Genomic DNA, 17540 nt, shown 5'->3' with positions numbered 1-17540 from the left:
TGATCGATCGATTAGATTATCCCATCGATCGATCGAGAATCTCAAGCGTTCCTCGGAATGTCCTCAGAAAATCTGGTAAGTTTTTTTATAAACGGATCGATTGATGGATATATGTCCGAAAACGCATCGATCGATCACTAAGATGGACCAAAGCGTAACAATGTGATCGATCGATTAGATTATCCCATCGATCGAACAAGAATATCAAGTGTTCCTCGGAATTCCGTCGGAATATTCCGAGGCTTTTCCGAGGAAAGAGGGTATATCAAGTGTTCCTCGGAATACTTGATTTCCAAAATCTCATGTATGTGTCTGTAGTATACATCATCTCCTGATGCAGAACAAACGCCAGCATCATAAGTCGTACTCGAATGTCTCCTCTTCTGAGTTGTGAATGCATATCCTCGAGTACAAAATCTCGGATATGACTTCACAACAAAGTTTGGTCCAACGACCATCTCACGTATCCAATCGTCAAATGTTTCACCTCTGGCCAAATCTGCAGACACCTATTAATAGCACATATATATATATGTTATATCAATAAATGTGAATTAGTATAAATATGTGATAAAATATATTTTAATTTGTTTAAAGCACTCACATAAGTAAACATCCATCCAGTAAATTATTTCTGTTTCATTTCTTCTAGTTCGTCCTCTGTGGCGTATCTATACTCGAACCGCTTTTCTGCCATGAAAATCTTTTATATGATGACAATAATGTAATTAATTAAGATTTAAATTTTAACTTGTTAAAATAAAAATTTGTAAGCTAATTTATTCACCTCTCATATTGAAGAACGTCTTCGCAGTTGGTGAGCAAATATGTTTGCAAATGACTGCGCTCCTGCTCAGTAAGTCGATGGTCCTTTGGTTTTCCGCCAAGTCGTCCAACGTCTGTGAAAATGTCTGGAACCGTAACATGATATGTTGCCCGTTCGCCTCTATCATCATGCCGAGCAGGTCTTCTGTTTTTGGTTTGAACTTCTGCTGGAAAGTAGTACTCGGCAAAGTTTGAAGTTTCTTCATTGATCATATGTGCGACTATAGAACCTTCCACCCTACTTAAATTTTTCACCATCTTCTTCAAATGGAACATATACCGCTCATACAGATACATCCATCTATACTGCAAAGGACCACCAAGTTCCAATTCTCTTGCCAGGTGAATAACAAGATGCTCCATAACATCAAAAAAGAGGGAGGAAATATCTTCTCAAGGTTGCACTGAATCACGGCTATGTTAGTCTTCAAATTTTCAATACCTTCAAGAGTCACTGATCTCGTTCATAAATCGCGGAAGAAACCACTTATCCCTGCAATTGCTTCATGAACATTTCGTGCTAATAGTTCCTTGAAGGCGAACGGAAGGAGGCGCTGCATCATTACATGGCAATCGTGGCTTTTCAAGCCAGTAAACTTTCTTTCCTTTCTGTCGATACAGTTACGCAAATTTGATGCGTAATCGTCTGGAAATTCCACATCGTTTGAAATCCAATCAAAGAACGCATCTTTTCCCTCTGCATCAAGTCGGTATATGGGAAAAGGAGCCCTATCATTCTCATCAACATGAAGTTCTGAACGAGCACATATATCGACTAAATCCAGTCCTGACTTCAAATTATCATTTGTTTTACCTTGAACATTAAGGATCGTGTTCATGAGATTGTCAAAAAAGTTCTTCTCAATATGCATGACATCTAAATTATGCCTTAGCAGGTGATCCTCCCAGTATGGCAGATCCCAGAAAATATTTTTTTTGTGCCAGTTATGTAGTTCTCCAACAGCATCTACCGGAAAACGCTCATGTCCACCGACGTCTGGCGTCCTTTCTGCACCAAAATCTCTTAGTTGTGTCTTCAAATCTTTCCCACAAATTTCCGGAGGTGGACTGTCAAACACCCTCTTGTTCTTCGTAAACAAATTCCTACTCCTACGATATGGATGATCAGGTGGTAGGAATCTCCTGTGACAGTCAAACCAACACGTTTTCCTTCCGTTTTTTAGTTGGAAAGCATCAGTGTTATCTTGACAATATGGACATGATAGCCTTCCATGCGTTTTCCATCCAGACAACATACCATATGCTGGAAAATCACTTATTGTCCACATTAGTACTGCCCGCATTTGAAAGTTTTCTTTACACGAAACATCGTATGTTTCAGCACCTTGAGCCCATAGTTGTTGCAACTCATATATTAGTGGCTGAAGAAACACATCAAGTGATCTCTTAGGATGCTCTGGTCCGGGAACGAGAATCGAGAGAAACGAAAACTCTTGTCGCAAGCACAAGTTTGGGTGTAGGTTGTATGGTGTAAGAATGACGGGCCATAGAGAATACTGTCTTCCACTCTTGCCAAACGGACTGAAACCATCAGTACATAATCCAAGGTAGACATTTCTTCTCTCATACGCAAAGTCGGGATACTTTGATTGGAAATGCTTCCACGCTTTTGCATCTGAAGGATGTCTGATCTCACCATCTGTTGAGTGCTCCGCATGCCATCTCATTGGTTGCGCTGTGCGTTCAGACAGATACAACCTCTGCAACCTTTCCGTCAAAGGTAAATACCACATCCTTTTATATGGCACTGGAACTCTTCCACTCGTATCTTTATAACGAGGCTTTCCACAAAATTTGCATGTAACCCGCTGTTCATCCGCCCTCCAATAAATCATGCAGTTGTCGCTGCATACATCTATTACCTGATACGATAAACCAAGACCAGCAACGAGTTTCTGAACCTCGTAGTATGAACCAGGAGCTACATTATCCTCGGGTAGAATACCTTTTACAAAATCAGCAATCGCATCCACACAGTCTTCAGCCAAATTATAATCTGTTTTAATGCCCATCAATCTTGTAGCAGATGATAAAGCTGAATGACCATCTCTGCAACCTTCGTACAATGGTTGCTTTCCAGCATCCAACATATCATAAAATCTCCTAGCTTTTGCATTGGGTAAATCTTCCCCTCTAAAATGATCATTTACCATCTGCTCAGTACCTACACCATAATCTACATCCGTTCTAATTGGTTCTTCTAATCTAACCTCTGGCTGAGGTTCGCTAATACTACCATGTTCATAATCAGTTTCCCCATGATGATACCAAATTTTGTAACTTCGTGTCAACCCACTCAAATATAGATGAGTCCAAACATCTCACTCTTTAATAACCTTTCTATTTTTACAATTAGAGCAAGGACATTTTAACATACCTGTTTTTGCTTCCGGTTGTCGGTGAACTAACCCCATTAATTCGGTTATACCTCGTTGGTATTCTTCCGTAAGCAATCTCGTGTTCGGATCCAAATGAGGTCGATCGATCCAAGAACGAAAATAATTTGAAGAATACATATTTTTTATGAATCAAATTCGTGTGTAAATAGAATAAGAGGGAGGATGAAGATATGGAGTGAATGAAGAGGAAGAGGACTGCTTGTATTTATAGTTTAAATCCTGCCGACAGACCGAGAAAATTCTGACGGAATTCCGACGCCAACGGCTAGTTCGTCGGAATTTCCTCGGAATTTTGTAAAATCCCCCAACGGCTCTCCAACGGCTATAATATTTCCTCGGAATTCATCGATTTTTTCCGAGGAACACATTTTTCCTCGGAATTCCTCGGAATATTCCGACGGATTGATATTTCCTCGGAATTCCGTTGGTATATTCCGAGGAAATTCCGAGGAAACACAAAATTTCAGAAATTTCTCGGAATTTCCTCGGAAATTCCTCAGGATATTCCGAGGATTTCATTTTCCGTCGGAATGTCCGTCAGAATACCGCTGTTTTCTTGTAGTGTTCGGCCCAAGTGGTTTACATGGTGGGCCATAACAGATGATTGGTCCACCCCCTGACATTAGTCGGAAGGTATTCCAAACTCGGGTCAGGTAGTGTGGTACGCTTTCGGACTAATCTACTCTGTAGCACTAAGTGCGTTTCTCCCGGGGCCGACCGGATCAGCAGATAGGGTTTATCAAAAAAAAAGATTAGATTATGGGTAGAGCTAAGGTTTAATCTTTTAAGACACGGGAGTTGATGTCGCTTCCGATGGTATTTAAAAACTTTTGACTAGTACTACGTTCCTTTTACGAAAATCAATGGAACGATGAAATTGCAAGTGTTTTGGGGGTAATTGGATTCTTGCAACAAAAAGAAAAACTAAATTGTAGTTTTATGAATTTGACAACCATATATACACACCCACAAAAAAATGTTTATCATTGTACTGTTTTTTATTAGTACTATATCTTATCTATTTTTAGTAATTTTATTCATTAACATTCTTTTAGAAACAGATTGGATCGAATATAACTAGTGATATGGTAATAACATCAATGATAAACCAATACATTATCAAACTCTAATATAAGCTAAATACTTTATCAAATATCAGTAATAAACCGATACAAAAAAAGTAATAAACCGATACTGATGTTTCAACCACCATTTTTAATCAGAATGTTAATTAACACTTGGACTTTGGAGCTACAAACCGATACACATACCAAATTAATAAAATTGTTTACTGCTTTTTCTGCATAATTTTTTTCAATATAACCAATAAATATACTTTAATATGCAAAAATTTGTTTAACTATATGTATACTGTTACTGCATGAATGCATTCTGTAGATTAGGCAATCAGTTTGTAAGAAATAAAATACACAATACTTACGTAGGTACGTTCTTTGGAAAGGCCGCAGACCCACAGCCCAATCTTTGCATTTTACTATCATTTCATGGAAACTTTATCCGTTGTTCACTATATTCCATTAAACAAAAAAACTGTTTTTGCCACACTATGTGACATAGTGGTTTGTGTTAGTGTTATTGTTGTATCAACAACATCTGACTTCAAATCTGTAAAATGTATATTAATAGCAAAAAAAAAAAAGACTAATCCTAGAAAATTATGATCTTCGGATAGCTTAAGGAACATGTAAATTAACCCTTTAATAACACAACCAACTTTAAACCACTAACCTATAAGCGCAATTGCTATCGAATAAATATACTGTTAATTATGTTAAAATTTGATCTCTAGTTTACAACGCTACTTGTCATAAGCACTGGCATTGAACAACATTTTACATTTATAATGCTATTTACTGGAATTGGTTGAGAAAAAAATTAGATTATTTTATTTTCGTAGGTGTAATTATCTTGTTAATTACTAACGTATTTCATTTTCATTTTGGCTTTGACTCTTGAGGATTTTGTATATAGGTTATTGTTATTATGTATCTCTAATCTAGTCTATTTTTACTCTTTTCTCGATGAAATATAAATTAGCATACTTTCTATCTTTGATGTTTATTGGAGTATGTTTTAATGGTGCTTTGTATATTTACAGTTAAGTTTTTTAAACATTCGTTCGCCCAACCATATATTATTCCCATCTTCAGAAAATGCCAATACAATTTCTTTCAAATTCTTATGATTTTCTTTTGATCAAGATAGTTGTTACCTTTAAGAAACCACAATGTAACATAACTCTAGCTCATTAAACCTAGGCGCGGATCCAGCTTTACCAAGAATTTTGTAAGAGCATATTCAACTTTTTTTTGTCAGCGAGCATATTCAACTTATTTATTTTAATTATACACTATTTTCCACTTCACAATAGAATAAAATAGGTTTACTCCACAAATAGAACAATAAAAATTTTGATTATTCATTATTATATTTCCCGCTTCAAAATAGAAATAGAGTTAGAGTAGAACTCATTTTCAGTATATAATTACTTTTGAAAAATAGAGTTTTATATTAGAAATGCTTTAAGACACAAATAAAAAATGTAAATCAATTTCCAAAATAAAATAATCATCAAGGTTTGATGTTTATTTTTGTTTGCCTTGCCTACATAGTAATCTTTTATTACTAGGAAATACTCTAAAGAGACATCACAAAAAACGTTGAAACTCAGCAAACTACTACAGGTCCAAACTGGCATTGGTAATTGTGTGTTTTAAATCAGGTTTGATATATAAAGTCTAAAACTACTTTTGATCTTATTTCCCAAACTCTGTTTCCTCTCTTTCTTTATTTATTCATCACTTTATTTATCTAAATTTTTAATTCATTATTTATGCTTATCATTAAATTGTACTACATTTCATATTTTACTATAGTCGACTGCCCTACGAACGGGATATACTTTACCTGTGATCTAGATTATTATTTTTTTGTATGATTTTGTGGTTTGTGTTTTATGTTTGCATTTGTAAGAGATGCGTGTGATAATGATTTTTTGTTTTTAGAAAATTTTAGGTGAAGAGGGATTATACGTGATAAGATATGTTTTGCTTGTTTACAATAGTTGTTTATATTGTCCAAAAAAAAACAGTAGTTGTTTTTATATAAGGAGATGTAGCATTAATATGCTGTGAGGGTTTCAAATGGTCTTCATGTGATTTCCTTTTGCAAAAGTTTATGTGATTTGTAATATTTTGGGTTCGAAAGGATTGGGTTGTGGGTAACTTTTGTGTATGTTATAAGAGATTACTTTTTATGTTGAAATCATAATCTTACGACATGCTATTGAAACGGAAGTGGTGATTATTTGAAGTTGCATTTCTTAGAAGTGACTGCACCAACAAAAATTACCATCTCTTTGTTATTTCATATATAGAGAGGATCCCCAACAGGGATTGCTCTTGCTTCAACAATCAGGATACGATTGTATGTTCTTCACTTTGACAAAGAACAGATTGCAGAAGCAGCGTTCCACTGACATGTATCTGCACCTGCCGTTGATGTATCCAGACAGTTGCTCAATATTTTGTTCAGTGCATCACCGAGAGATAGAGCTTCTCTGAATTCCTTCTCAACATAACCAGAAAGCTCTCGTGTCGGAGCCAAAACCAAACAAAAAAAAAGTTCTTCCCACGCTTTTCAGACATCAAATCTACATAAAAACCATATAAAATGTGAATATTTGAGTCCTCGAATATGCAAGTACAATCATAGGATTGACAAAACCGTGTTTAGAGTAGACCTTTTTGATTCTGTCAATGACATGAATCTCAAAAGCAAGAGTCTTTCTAGTTCATGTCCTTAGCACGATCTTGTATCTTTGGCTCAAGCACAACTCTTTACACAAACAACAAACATCAATATTGAGTTAAAAATCAGATAACTTTCAATCGACCCCATTTCAGAAAGAAGAGCTTACGTGAATAGGAAAGAGTTTCTGAATTCCTCTAGCACTCAAAGCTTCGAAAATCTCCGGAGACATCTGAGACTCACCTATCGCTAACCCATCACCGATGTTGCTGCTACCAGTTTTTACTCTTGTGTGAAGCAGCGTAATCTTGAGCCGCAAATCCGGCTAGAGAACCCATCGAGGCTCTGACTTGGAGGGTCAGATTGGAGATGAAAGTCTTTGACTTTCATACCAAAAGGGTTTGAAACCTGGAGAACAACGATAGGTATGACATTTATGGTAGATCGGAGACTGTAGGGGCAATGGCGGCCGATGGAGTAAGGTGCAGAAAAGAGTGGTGTTGTTGTTATTAAGCTTTAAAGCATGAACTTAACAATAACCGCTAATGAAGATGTTAAGTTTCTGGGAAGAGGAAAAATGAAGAGACGATACCATTACGAAGAAGGTGGTTTGATAAAAGCTTTATTTATGCCGATAAAATTTATACGAATGTAGACGTATAAGGCTTTTGAAGCCCAAATAACACATTAAAAAAGAGGTGATGCGTAACGATAAAAGCCCATTGGATTTCAGATTAAATGAAGTGATGCGTTTTGTTCTCTTGTGACACGTGTCATACCCACATAGGTTGACTTTCTGACCTGGGGCGGAGGTGACGTATCCAATAGAGAGCAAGTTTTTATTATATAAGATGTTTTTCGTATTTCAAAATGAGTAAATTCTAATATTTTACATATTAAAATACAACATACAAATTAAATTTATTTTCAAGTGAGAAATTACAACTTCTGTCAATCATTTTTAACTAAAACCTAAAGCTTTTGTTAATGATAATTTTGTCATCACACACCCTTTTAATATTGCATATACTATGTTTGACTGTGAGATTAGAAAGTCTAAAAAACTTCTTTTTTCTTACCTTTTAAATAAATTAATCACCCAAAAAGTTTGTAAATTTTCTCCCTCTTCTTTTGTGTTGTTTTTTCTAAAGCCAACATGACTTTTACAACTTATTTTTCCTTTTTTTTAATTTTTCTCAAAAAACAGTTTTTTTTATTTTCCTTCGTAAGTAAATCTTTTATTTAAGTTTGTAATAATTTTATTAAAATTCAAGATTGATAAATTAATCATTGATTTTTTTTGTTCATTTGAGATCATATTGTACTACTTTTACAATCATATATATTTAAATTTTTAATAGTTGTAGAATTTTACATTTAAAATAAAATATTTTAAATATTATTCATCAAAACTTCTACAATTTTAACTATCAATTTGATTTTAATAAAACATAAATCAACATATGAGGTTTCAACCGCCAAATTCTCTACTGCCATAGTTCTAAAGCCAAAATCATTACCAATCTGAGCTTATTGTTCGGTTCCATGGGCATGGTTATTGACGTTGTGACTACAAAGGATATACTGGAAATGGACGGTTTCTAGTGTAATTAGGGTAGAGGCAAATAACTGAAAGAATTACAAACATTCATATATATTCAAAAGAATTACAAGACCAATTATATCATTAAAATAAACCTATTCAATTATACAGTTTGAAATATAATACAATAGTTTTATATATTTGTTAGTTTATATATTTGTTCTTCCATGTCGAGTAGAATTTAAATCTATAAAACAAATTACCACATATTATTTTGATTCGTTTAATGTTGCACCACAATATACAATATGAATAACTTACAAATAGAAAAACAATTAAAAACCGTCAATTGCTGACAAAAAAAAAATAATAATTAAAAACCGTCAATTAGTTATAAATGTTACTATCCTTTATAAATTGAACAGACATCAACACGGACTATCACTATATCTATATACTATACTAAAAGGAGATATAATCTCCTCTTAGAGTATCCACGTAGGCACAAAAAATCGTCTAATCAGAACATTTTATTTTGACACGTCAGACAGGCTTAAGTCACTTCTAGGCTTCACGTTTTTGTTTAATTTGGAGTGGGTTGGGCTTCGTTTGCATCGTCTTTAGCCTTCTTTCTTTTAATTTTGCGTGATGTTAATAAAGAGTGAGCGACATGGCATTAAGGCTGAATCACATGCCAATAATAAAGTGTGTGTTATTTAAGCAACCAACCATATTATTTTTTCATTACTTAGTGAATTTTTTTTGTAACAACAATATTATTCAACAAAATTACTTAGTGAATATTTTTTAGTTTGGGTCTAGTTCTGTTTATTTTTAGTGTTGGAATGTAAATCTAAGATTAACCGTTTAAGAAGAAAAAAAGTTGAAGTGTCTTGGATTCGTTTGGTTTAGAAACTATTCTCACTATTTCAAATTGTAAGTAATTTTACATAAAAATACTATTATTAATTTTTTTTTACCTTTTAAAAATATTATTTAATACTCATAAGTTTAACCAATTATAAAAAAAACATAAATAATTCAATTGGTCACACAATATTCAACAAAGACAAAAGTGCATTAAAATGTTCAAACTAATTATATTTTGAAACAAAAAACAATCTTTCTCCAATTAGCTACTTAAATTAGAGGAATAATAAATAGTCCATCCGTTTCAAAATAATACATGTTTTAGAATTTTCACACTTTTTAATAAAATATATTAAAACTTAGTTATAAATACATAGTTTTTTTTGTAATTTATATTTCCTATATTTTTAAGCCAATAAAAATTTAAAAATACAATTAATGTTCTTGAACTTAACAATTTTTCATTATTAGTTTACAAAATTTGAATTGAAAATATAAAATATGTATTTTTGAAAAAAAAAAAAATTCTCTGGAATATTCACCTTTTTGAAAAGGAGGGAATATGAATTTATTCCAAAAAAGCAATGTTCGTCTAGCTCCCAGGAGCAAAGGAGGAGTTAGTTTCCAGCATTGTCCCCGTCATACATGTCGTTTGTCTCCATCAAATATTTATAAATGATAATGTAAATTTTAGTTTTCAAATTTAAAATATTAAAAAAATAGTTATCTTTTTAAGATAAATTTAAAAAGTGATATCAAACTTGGGATAAAGTTTGATATTAAATTCTTCAGAAATCAGAATATGCATTTGTTTCTCCAAAAATTCTAAAAGTGATGTTCATGTATAAATGCAGCTTCTATTTTTTTCCTTCTATGTTCTTAAAATTATTTTTTCAAAAGAACTTTTGGTTCATACACTATTATTCTTTGTATTTAATTAGCAAACAATTTATCCATAACTGTATATTAATTTACAAAAATCCGACACCAAATAAGATATAAACTTATTTATTATAATGTTATCAAAATTATATTAGAACAAAGTTACAAAAATAACATTTACACATTCTAAAAAAAATCAAGTATAAATAAAAATTTTTTCTACAGCAAAAATATTGGTCACTAATATTTAATAGTACGTTTAATACGCTTCCAATTAATATTAGGGAAATACCCTGGGATAGCACTGAAAAAATGTATGTCACAAATATAGACTTTAAGAATTAAAATGACCAAAATGTTTCATTAAAGAGATAAATATTACCTTATATCCCTAAATTTAACTAATCCAAACCTTAGAGTTTAGAGTTAAAGAGGTGGAGATTTGGGATTGAGATTTAAAATTTTATAAAATAAAAAATTAAAAATTAAAATTAAAAATTTGAAAATAAAAATTTGAATAATATTTTCAAAAAGTATTTTCGAATTACAAAAAGAAAATTTGAAAAAAAAAATAAAAAAAATTTTGAAAAAAAATTATAAAAAAGTTCGAATTTGAAAACATATAATCTAAAACTATAAAAAATTATTATTTTTAAATTATTATTTATTATTTTTGTTTTTTTATTTTTTATATATCTAGGGTATTAGGGTCATTTTATCTATTAAATAAAATATTTTGGTCATTTTCCTCTTTGTTCTTTTTTTTTTGATCAAAACTTGAAAATGGTCTATTTAAAAGAATTACCCTTAACTTTACTTTATAAATTAATATTTTTACTATTTAATAATGCACTGTCAGACAAATCTTAATTGGTTTCAGTTCTAAAACAGTCAACAATAATCGTTATTAAAAATTGACATAAAACAATGTTAATAAATTTAAGGGCATTATTGAACAAATATTTTTTGTTCTGATGTGTTTTACTTATATGAAATTTTGTTCCCTAAAGTGTTTCAAATCTTATATAGAAGCAAAGTTTGCAAAACATTTCAGGAAAAAAGTAACCCAAACTACATTTCAGGTTACTCCTTTCATTTCATATATTGTAATTGGAACTTATTTGACATTAAAATAGCTCGGTGCAACAACATATAAAATCTTAAAAGTCATATATATCAAAAAATTACCATAAAAGTCAAAATAGTAAGTTGTAAATATTTTTTAAACACTATTTTCATTACAATCAATGAAGATACAAAGACCGGCGATTACCATAATTCCGATAAGAACAGTCCGTCGAACCAAACCAAAGGTCCCTGGAAACAACATCTCACACATGGGAGACAAAGATCAACAGAGAGATAACACAATTTCTAACTTTCCCAATTTAAATTAGAATAAACAAGGATCAGATCATAAGAAACCAAGAACAAAACAATGCATGTTGACTGCAATAGAGCTCCTTTGAACAAAGACAAGGTGAGGACTCTAGACTAGGACCTTTGGCTTGCATCTCCTGCTATATAGAATAGCACATGCAATATAAAGACCAAAGCTTCATACACCAGGAAACAGAACAATTAAATTCATTAGTCGTCAACTGGAATGGCAGAGACAGAGAAGAGAACTCGAAACACTATGCGAAGCTTGATGGAAGAACAGATTTTGATCAAATCTTAAGGGTAATGAAAAGGAGCGAAACAACTCACAATCGAGCTCAAACTTGCTCGAAAGATCGAGAAGGTGGAAGATCGAAACCAATAGTGAGCCAAAGAAAGCTCAGAGACGACATGCAACACAAACAAAACATCACAGGGTTTCAAAGATAAAATCAGATCTGGAGGGTAAGAAAACCCAACCCGCTTTAACTAGCTATATCAAGCAAAGTAGATCGATTAACATTGCATTGAGATCATCACTAAACTCATTAATCTTCTGAAAAGACAAAATCAAAACTTGATTAAGTTACCCAAAAATAAGAACAGGAAGAAAACCAGATGATCTCAGCTGACAAAATAGGATAAAAAACCAAAATCAAAGATCCAACCCCAGCTCTAAAGGAGTAACCGGAATCAGAGAAGAAGCGTAACAATGAATAATGGAAGAAAGAACAGATTTTTTTTTTTTATGAAAGAAAAAAATTAGATTTTTCTCACGACAATAGTAAATTGTAAATGATCAAATAAACACAACTATTCTAAAATTAAGATGACAATTTACATATGATAAAATATGATATAGATAAATAAATTTAAAAGTACAATCCGCGCGTACAGCGGAAAAACGATCTAGTATTATGTAAAACTGAGATGATATACATGACCCACAATTCAAAAGAGAATTTAATAAAGTACACATTACAAACAAACAAAGCATATAACTACAACTACGCAATTGTTTATTTTATTTTATTTTATATAATCTTCACCGTGACACATGATACGAGTATTATCCACTATTGGTTTCATTGGGGTTAACAGCAATACTAATCGCTAATAACATTAATTTAACAATAACAAAACATCACTGTTTTACTCTCAAGTCTCAACACACAGTTTACCAAACCACTGTTTCAAAATTTGAAAATCCCCTTCATAAATAAATTAAATACATTTTTTTCATCAACAATCTCAATGTCGTCTCTCTCTCTCTCTCTTTGACCACCTCGAGTCACATCACAGAACCTTGACCATCAACAACACAACACAAACCCCATAGATTCTTTACAAGTAAACACTCTTTCTTCTCCATTTCTCATTTTATCGTTCTTCTTCTCTAGTCATGAGCAGACAAACTCCAAATCTCGAGTCTTCACATGATTCTTCTTCCAATGCTGACTCGAGTCAAGTGTCTGGATCCGAGAGCTTCAAACCCAGCAGCAGTAATGGCTCCCAAGACGTAAAGCTCAACAACAGTGTCAGCTTAAGTTTCTGTAGCAGCAACAGTGTTAGCAGCGAAGCTAATCTCGAAAAGTCTCAATCTTTCGATACGAATGAAGCTGCTTTCAAAAGGGTCTTCTCTCCGTCGAAGCCGCATAAAGGGAACGATCTCCGATGGGACGCGATTCAGAGCGTGAAATGCAGCAAGAACGAGGATCTGGGTTTAGGGCATTTCAGGCTGTTGAAGAAGCTGGGATGCGGAGATATCGGGAGCGTGTACTTAGCTGAGCTTAGAGAGATGGGATGTTTCTTCGCCATGAAAGTGATGGATAAAGGAATGTTGGTGGGGAGGAAGAAACTGGTTAGGGCTCAGACCGAAAGAGAGATTCTCGGTTTGCTGGATCATCCTTTCTTGCCGACGCTTTACTCCCATTTCGAGACTGAGAAGTTTTCTTGTCTTCTCATGGAGTTCTGTAGCGGCGGAGATCTTCATATCCTCCGGCAAAAACAGCCCGGAAAACATTTCTCCGAGCAAGCCGCCAGGTTACTTTTTGCTTTTTGATCTCTTCAGTTTCATGTTTTTTGGGTTTTTGTCCGAAAACATAGTGGATCTACTGTTTTATCTAATCAACGGTCATGATTCTGGGTTTTGTCTGAAAGTGAAGTCAAATTGGGTTTTTGTTTGATCAGTGTGTAGCTGTAAGAATCTGAATCCATTGAACTCTGTTTTGTCTTTTTCTTGACAATGTTTTGGGTTTGGCTAATAGTGAAATCAAATCTGAAACCTTTTCACATTCTAATGGATTGTCTGTTTTTGTCTGAAAGTGAAGTCAACTTGGTTTGTTTGTTAAGAATCTGAATCCATTGAACTATGTTTTGTCTTTTTCTTGGCTAATATTGATTTTGATTGTTTCTGTTTTCGCTCTTTTAAGAATTTGAAACCTTTTTCACATTCTAATGGATCCTCTGTTTCTCGAATCTGCAGGTTTTATGCTTCTGAAGTGCTTCTTGCGCTGGAGTATCTTCACATGATGGGTGTAGTGTACAGAGATTTGAAACCAGAGAATGTAATGGTGAGAGAAGACGGTCACATTATGCTTTCGGATTTCGATCTCTCCTTGCAGAGTTTCGCGAGTCCTACACTGATTCAATCCACCTCACAGCCTTCTTGTGACATTGCTTCGTACTGTGTCCAACCTTCTTGCATAGTAGATCCGTCCTGCAGATTACCAATAGCATGTATCCAACCATCGTGCTTCAAGCCTCGTTTCCTCAACGGTAAACCAAGAAAGGCCAACAAAACCGAGAAAGGTGGTTCAGATTCACTCCCAATGCTGATAGCTGAGCCAACGGATGCTCGGTCTATGTCATTCGTGGGAACTCACGAGTATTTAGCACCTGAGATCATTAGAGGAGATGGTCATGGAAGTTCTGTTGATTGGTGGACTTTTGGTATATTCCTCTACGAGTTGTTAACCGGGAAAACGCCGTTTAAAGGTAACGGTAACCGCGAAACGCTATTCAACGTTGTTGGACAGCCGCTGAAGTTCCCAGAAGGGTCTATAAGCTTTGCAGCTAAAGATTTGATTCGAGGTTTGCTTGCTAAAGATCCTAAGAAGAGGCTAGGTTTCAAGAAAGGTGCTACAGAGATTAAGCAACATCCTTTCTTTAACAATGTCAACTGGGCTCTTATCAGAAGCACAAACCCGCCAGAGATACCGAAACCTATCGATCTTTCGATACTAAACGAGACCCTCAAGTCATCAGTTCAACAACAACAACAAGAAAAGCATTCACAACAATCAGATTCTTCATCAGGTCCTTATTTAGAGTTTGAGTTCTTCTGATGAAAAATGTATGGGTACATGTATTCATCTTCTCCATAAATTTTTCTTTCTTTTTGCTTTTAGCTTTTGTTTCGGTTTTTAGCCTCTGTATTAAGCAACAGTTTTGCGTTTGCGGTTAGATTATGGTTTGATTAGTTGAATTGATCATTATCGATTTATCTGTTTATAAAGGTTCAAACATTGAAGAAAACACAAGGAGTTGGGAAATGGTTTAGGAAAAATCATAATCTTTCGAGTCTTTTGTTGCAGGAAATTTTCTTTTATTTTTGGTGGTCCAATCGATAAAAGTGAAATTTAAAAAGATGCAAACTTTTATCATATAAATAAAAGTATATCTTATAGGTTTTGGTTTGGGTAGTTGAATTGATCATATTCATTTTTATTTTTTCTAGCTTTTTCTAAAAGTTTTTATCTATATGTTAGTCCCCACATCAAGTTTATAGGCTTTTGTTTTCTTTCATGTTTTGGCTTTTAAAGCTTTCTTACAAAGACAAAACAAAAACCTTTTTGCATGAAATATTCGACTTTTTGTAACAGTTATTCTCTGCATATGCTAAAAAAAATTTCCCAGAGAATGTAAATTTTCTGAAAAGAAAACTGAAATGAGACAACACATAGTAAAAGAATGACATGTACCATCTTTTATGCCAAGGTCGCTAATGGTGAAAGAGAAGCATCTACTTTAAGATTGGCACAATTCATATATAATTGAGTTCAAATCAGAACCCATCAATACAATTAAAACATGAAACCCTTTTTATTACATCCATTGGGTTTCTTTAAAATATTACAAAGGTGTAATTCCTATATTAATGGTTAATGACTAATTATTTTGTGAGATTTTGATATCCCTAGACTATATTTGCGAAGTGATTTTACCACATGTTCTATCTACAATCTTGTAAAAAATGATGACAAGGCTAACAAGATTGATGACTTGACTTATAGTTAATATGATATGGACAATCACATTTATTACTGACATATATTTTTGGTACACTTTATAGAATATGACAATAACTAATATATTACATTTAATGTTGATTTATATTTTTGTTAAACTTTTTAAAATATGGTAATAATTCATAAATCATCACTAAAATAAATATATTGAAATATGCATTATAAATTTCGAAATACATTATTTAATTGTATTTTTATAATTATACAATTTTTATTACTAATATTTTCAAATTTTTCTACATCTTTTTTAAAAAATTAATAAATTGTTAATCGTAATTTCATTAGTTTCTTTTAGATATCTACAAATTTTATAAATATTGTTTAGTTATAATTTTTAATAACTATACAATTTTTATATGATTTTTAGTAATTTTATACAAGTTGATTTAATACATTTAACCAAAATAAATAGATAAAAAAATTATCTAAGATTCAAATTTTAAATATATTACATATATATTATTAAATGTAATTTAAAATACACAAAATTATTTTTTTTCTTAAATTATGCTTAAATAATCAACTTTATATTAAATATTAGTCAAAAATAATAAATATATAATATTAATAAATTTTATTTTAAATATAATTTAACTTTTAAAAAATTTACACTGCACATAGTGCAGAAAAACACCTAGTTTGAAATTATTAAAACAGTAAACTCTACGTAACACATGTTTTCTGTCCAATTAAAATCATGTAAGTTTATTATTTACTTCCTAAATATATGCATCATTATATTTTTGGTTGAAACCAAAACAACAGCAACAATTTCAACAGAATCCAAGCGTATCTCGATTTAAACTTTTGTGCATAATATTATATTTTCAAGCTAATATATGATTATTAATTTAGAGCTATGAACGAACATATATATATTTGCAATGCTTTCATGGTACATATACTTTTCTATATACTTATATTTGTTCATAATATAAGTAGTTTTAGAAGTAAAGCCAGTTACAAAAAAAAAGATAGTTTTGGAAGTAAAATATAAATAGTTTTAACATTTCAATGTAATTTTTTTATCTTTACTAGGTATCGTGTGACCAGTTAAATTATGTAGTTTTTTAATAATTCGTTGAAGTTAGCACTAAATGATATTTTTTCAAAAAATAACATTTTTAATCCCAAATATTTTTTTTGGTAATATTACTTATATTTATATTATTAAAATATAAGCACTATCTCGAAATTTTCATTGATGTGAAATGTTATTTTACGAAAAATGATATTGAATTTAGTTTAAAGTTGTTATATATCACTAAGAATAATCCTGTCATATTAAAATTGTTACAATAAATAAATATTTAATATTAAACATTAAATTTTAAAGTTTTATAAGATATAGTAGAAAAATATCTTAGGGTGAAGGATTAAAAAAATCCTTAATAAGTAATTGTGAACATATTAAAAATCTTTAAAAGCCTAAAATTAAACAAGAGTTTGAATATCTGTAGGTCTACAAATTTAGCTACATTAGCATTTGGTTCCATTTACACATGTCTAAAATGTGGTAGTAAGACCATTTGCATCTTC

General features: G+C 32.1%; 1 protein-coding gene across 1 annotated transcript; it reads left to right on the top strand.

Annotated features, from left to right (window-relative positions):
* Positions 1-12742: 12742 nt before the first annotated feature.
* On the top strand, positions 12743-15194 carry LOC106392140 (serine/threonine-protein kinase D6PKL1). The gene is made up of 2 exons (XM_048754806.1): positions 12743-13734; positions 14177-15194. The coding sequence occupies exons 1-2, from the start codon at positions 13094-13096 to the stop codon at positions 15036-15038; spliced, it is 1503 nt and encodes a 500-aa protein (XP_048610763.1). The 5' UTR covers positions 12743-13093; the 3' UTR covers positions 15039-15194.
* Positions 15195-17540: the final 2346 nt, after the last annotated feature.

Source organism: Brassica napus, chromosome C4 (genome assembly GCF_020379485.1).
Source record: "Brassica napus cultivar Da-Ae chromosome C4, Da-Ae, whole genome shotgun sequence".
NCBI classification, from domain to species: domain Eukaryota; kingdom Viridiplantae; phylum Streptophyta; class Magnoliopsida; order Brassicales; family Brassicaceae; genus Brassica; species Brassica napus.
Note: the sequence above shows the minus strand (reverse complement) of the source record. Positions and strands in the feature narration are given on the sequence as shown.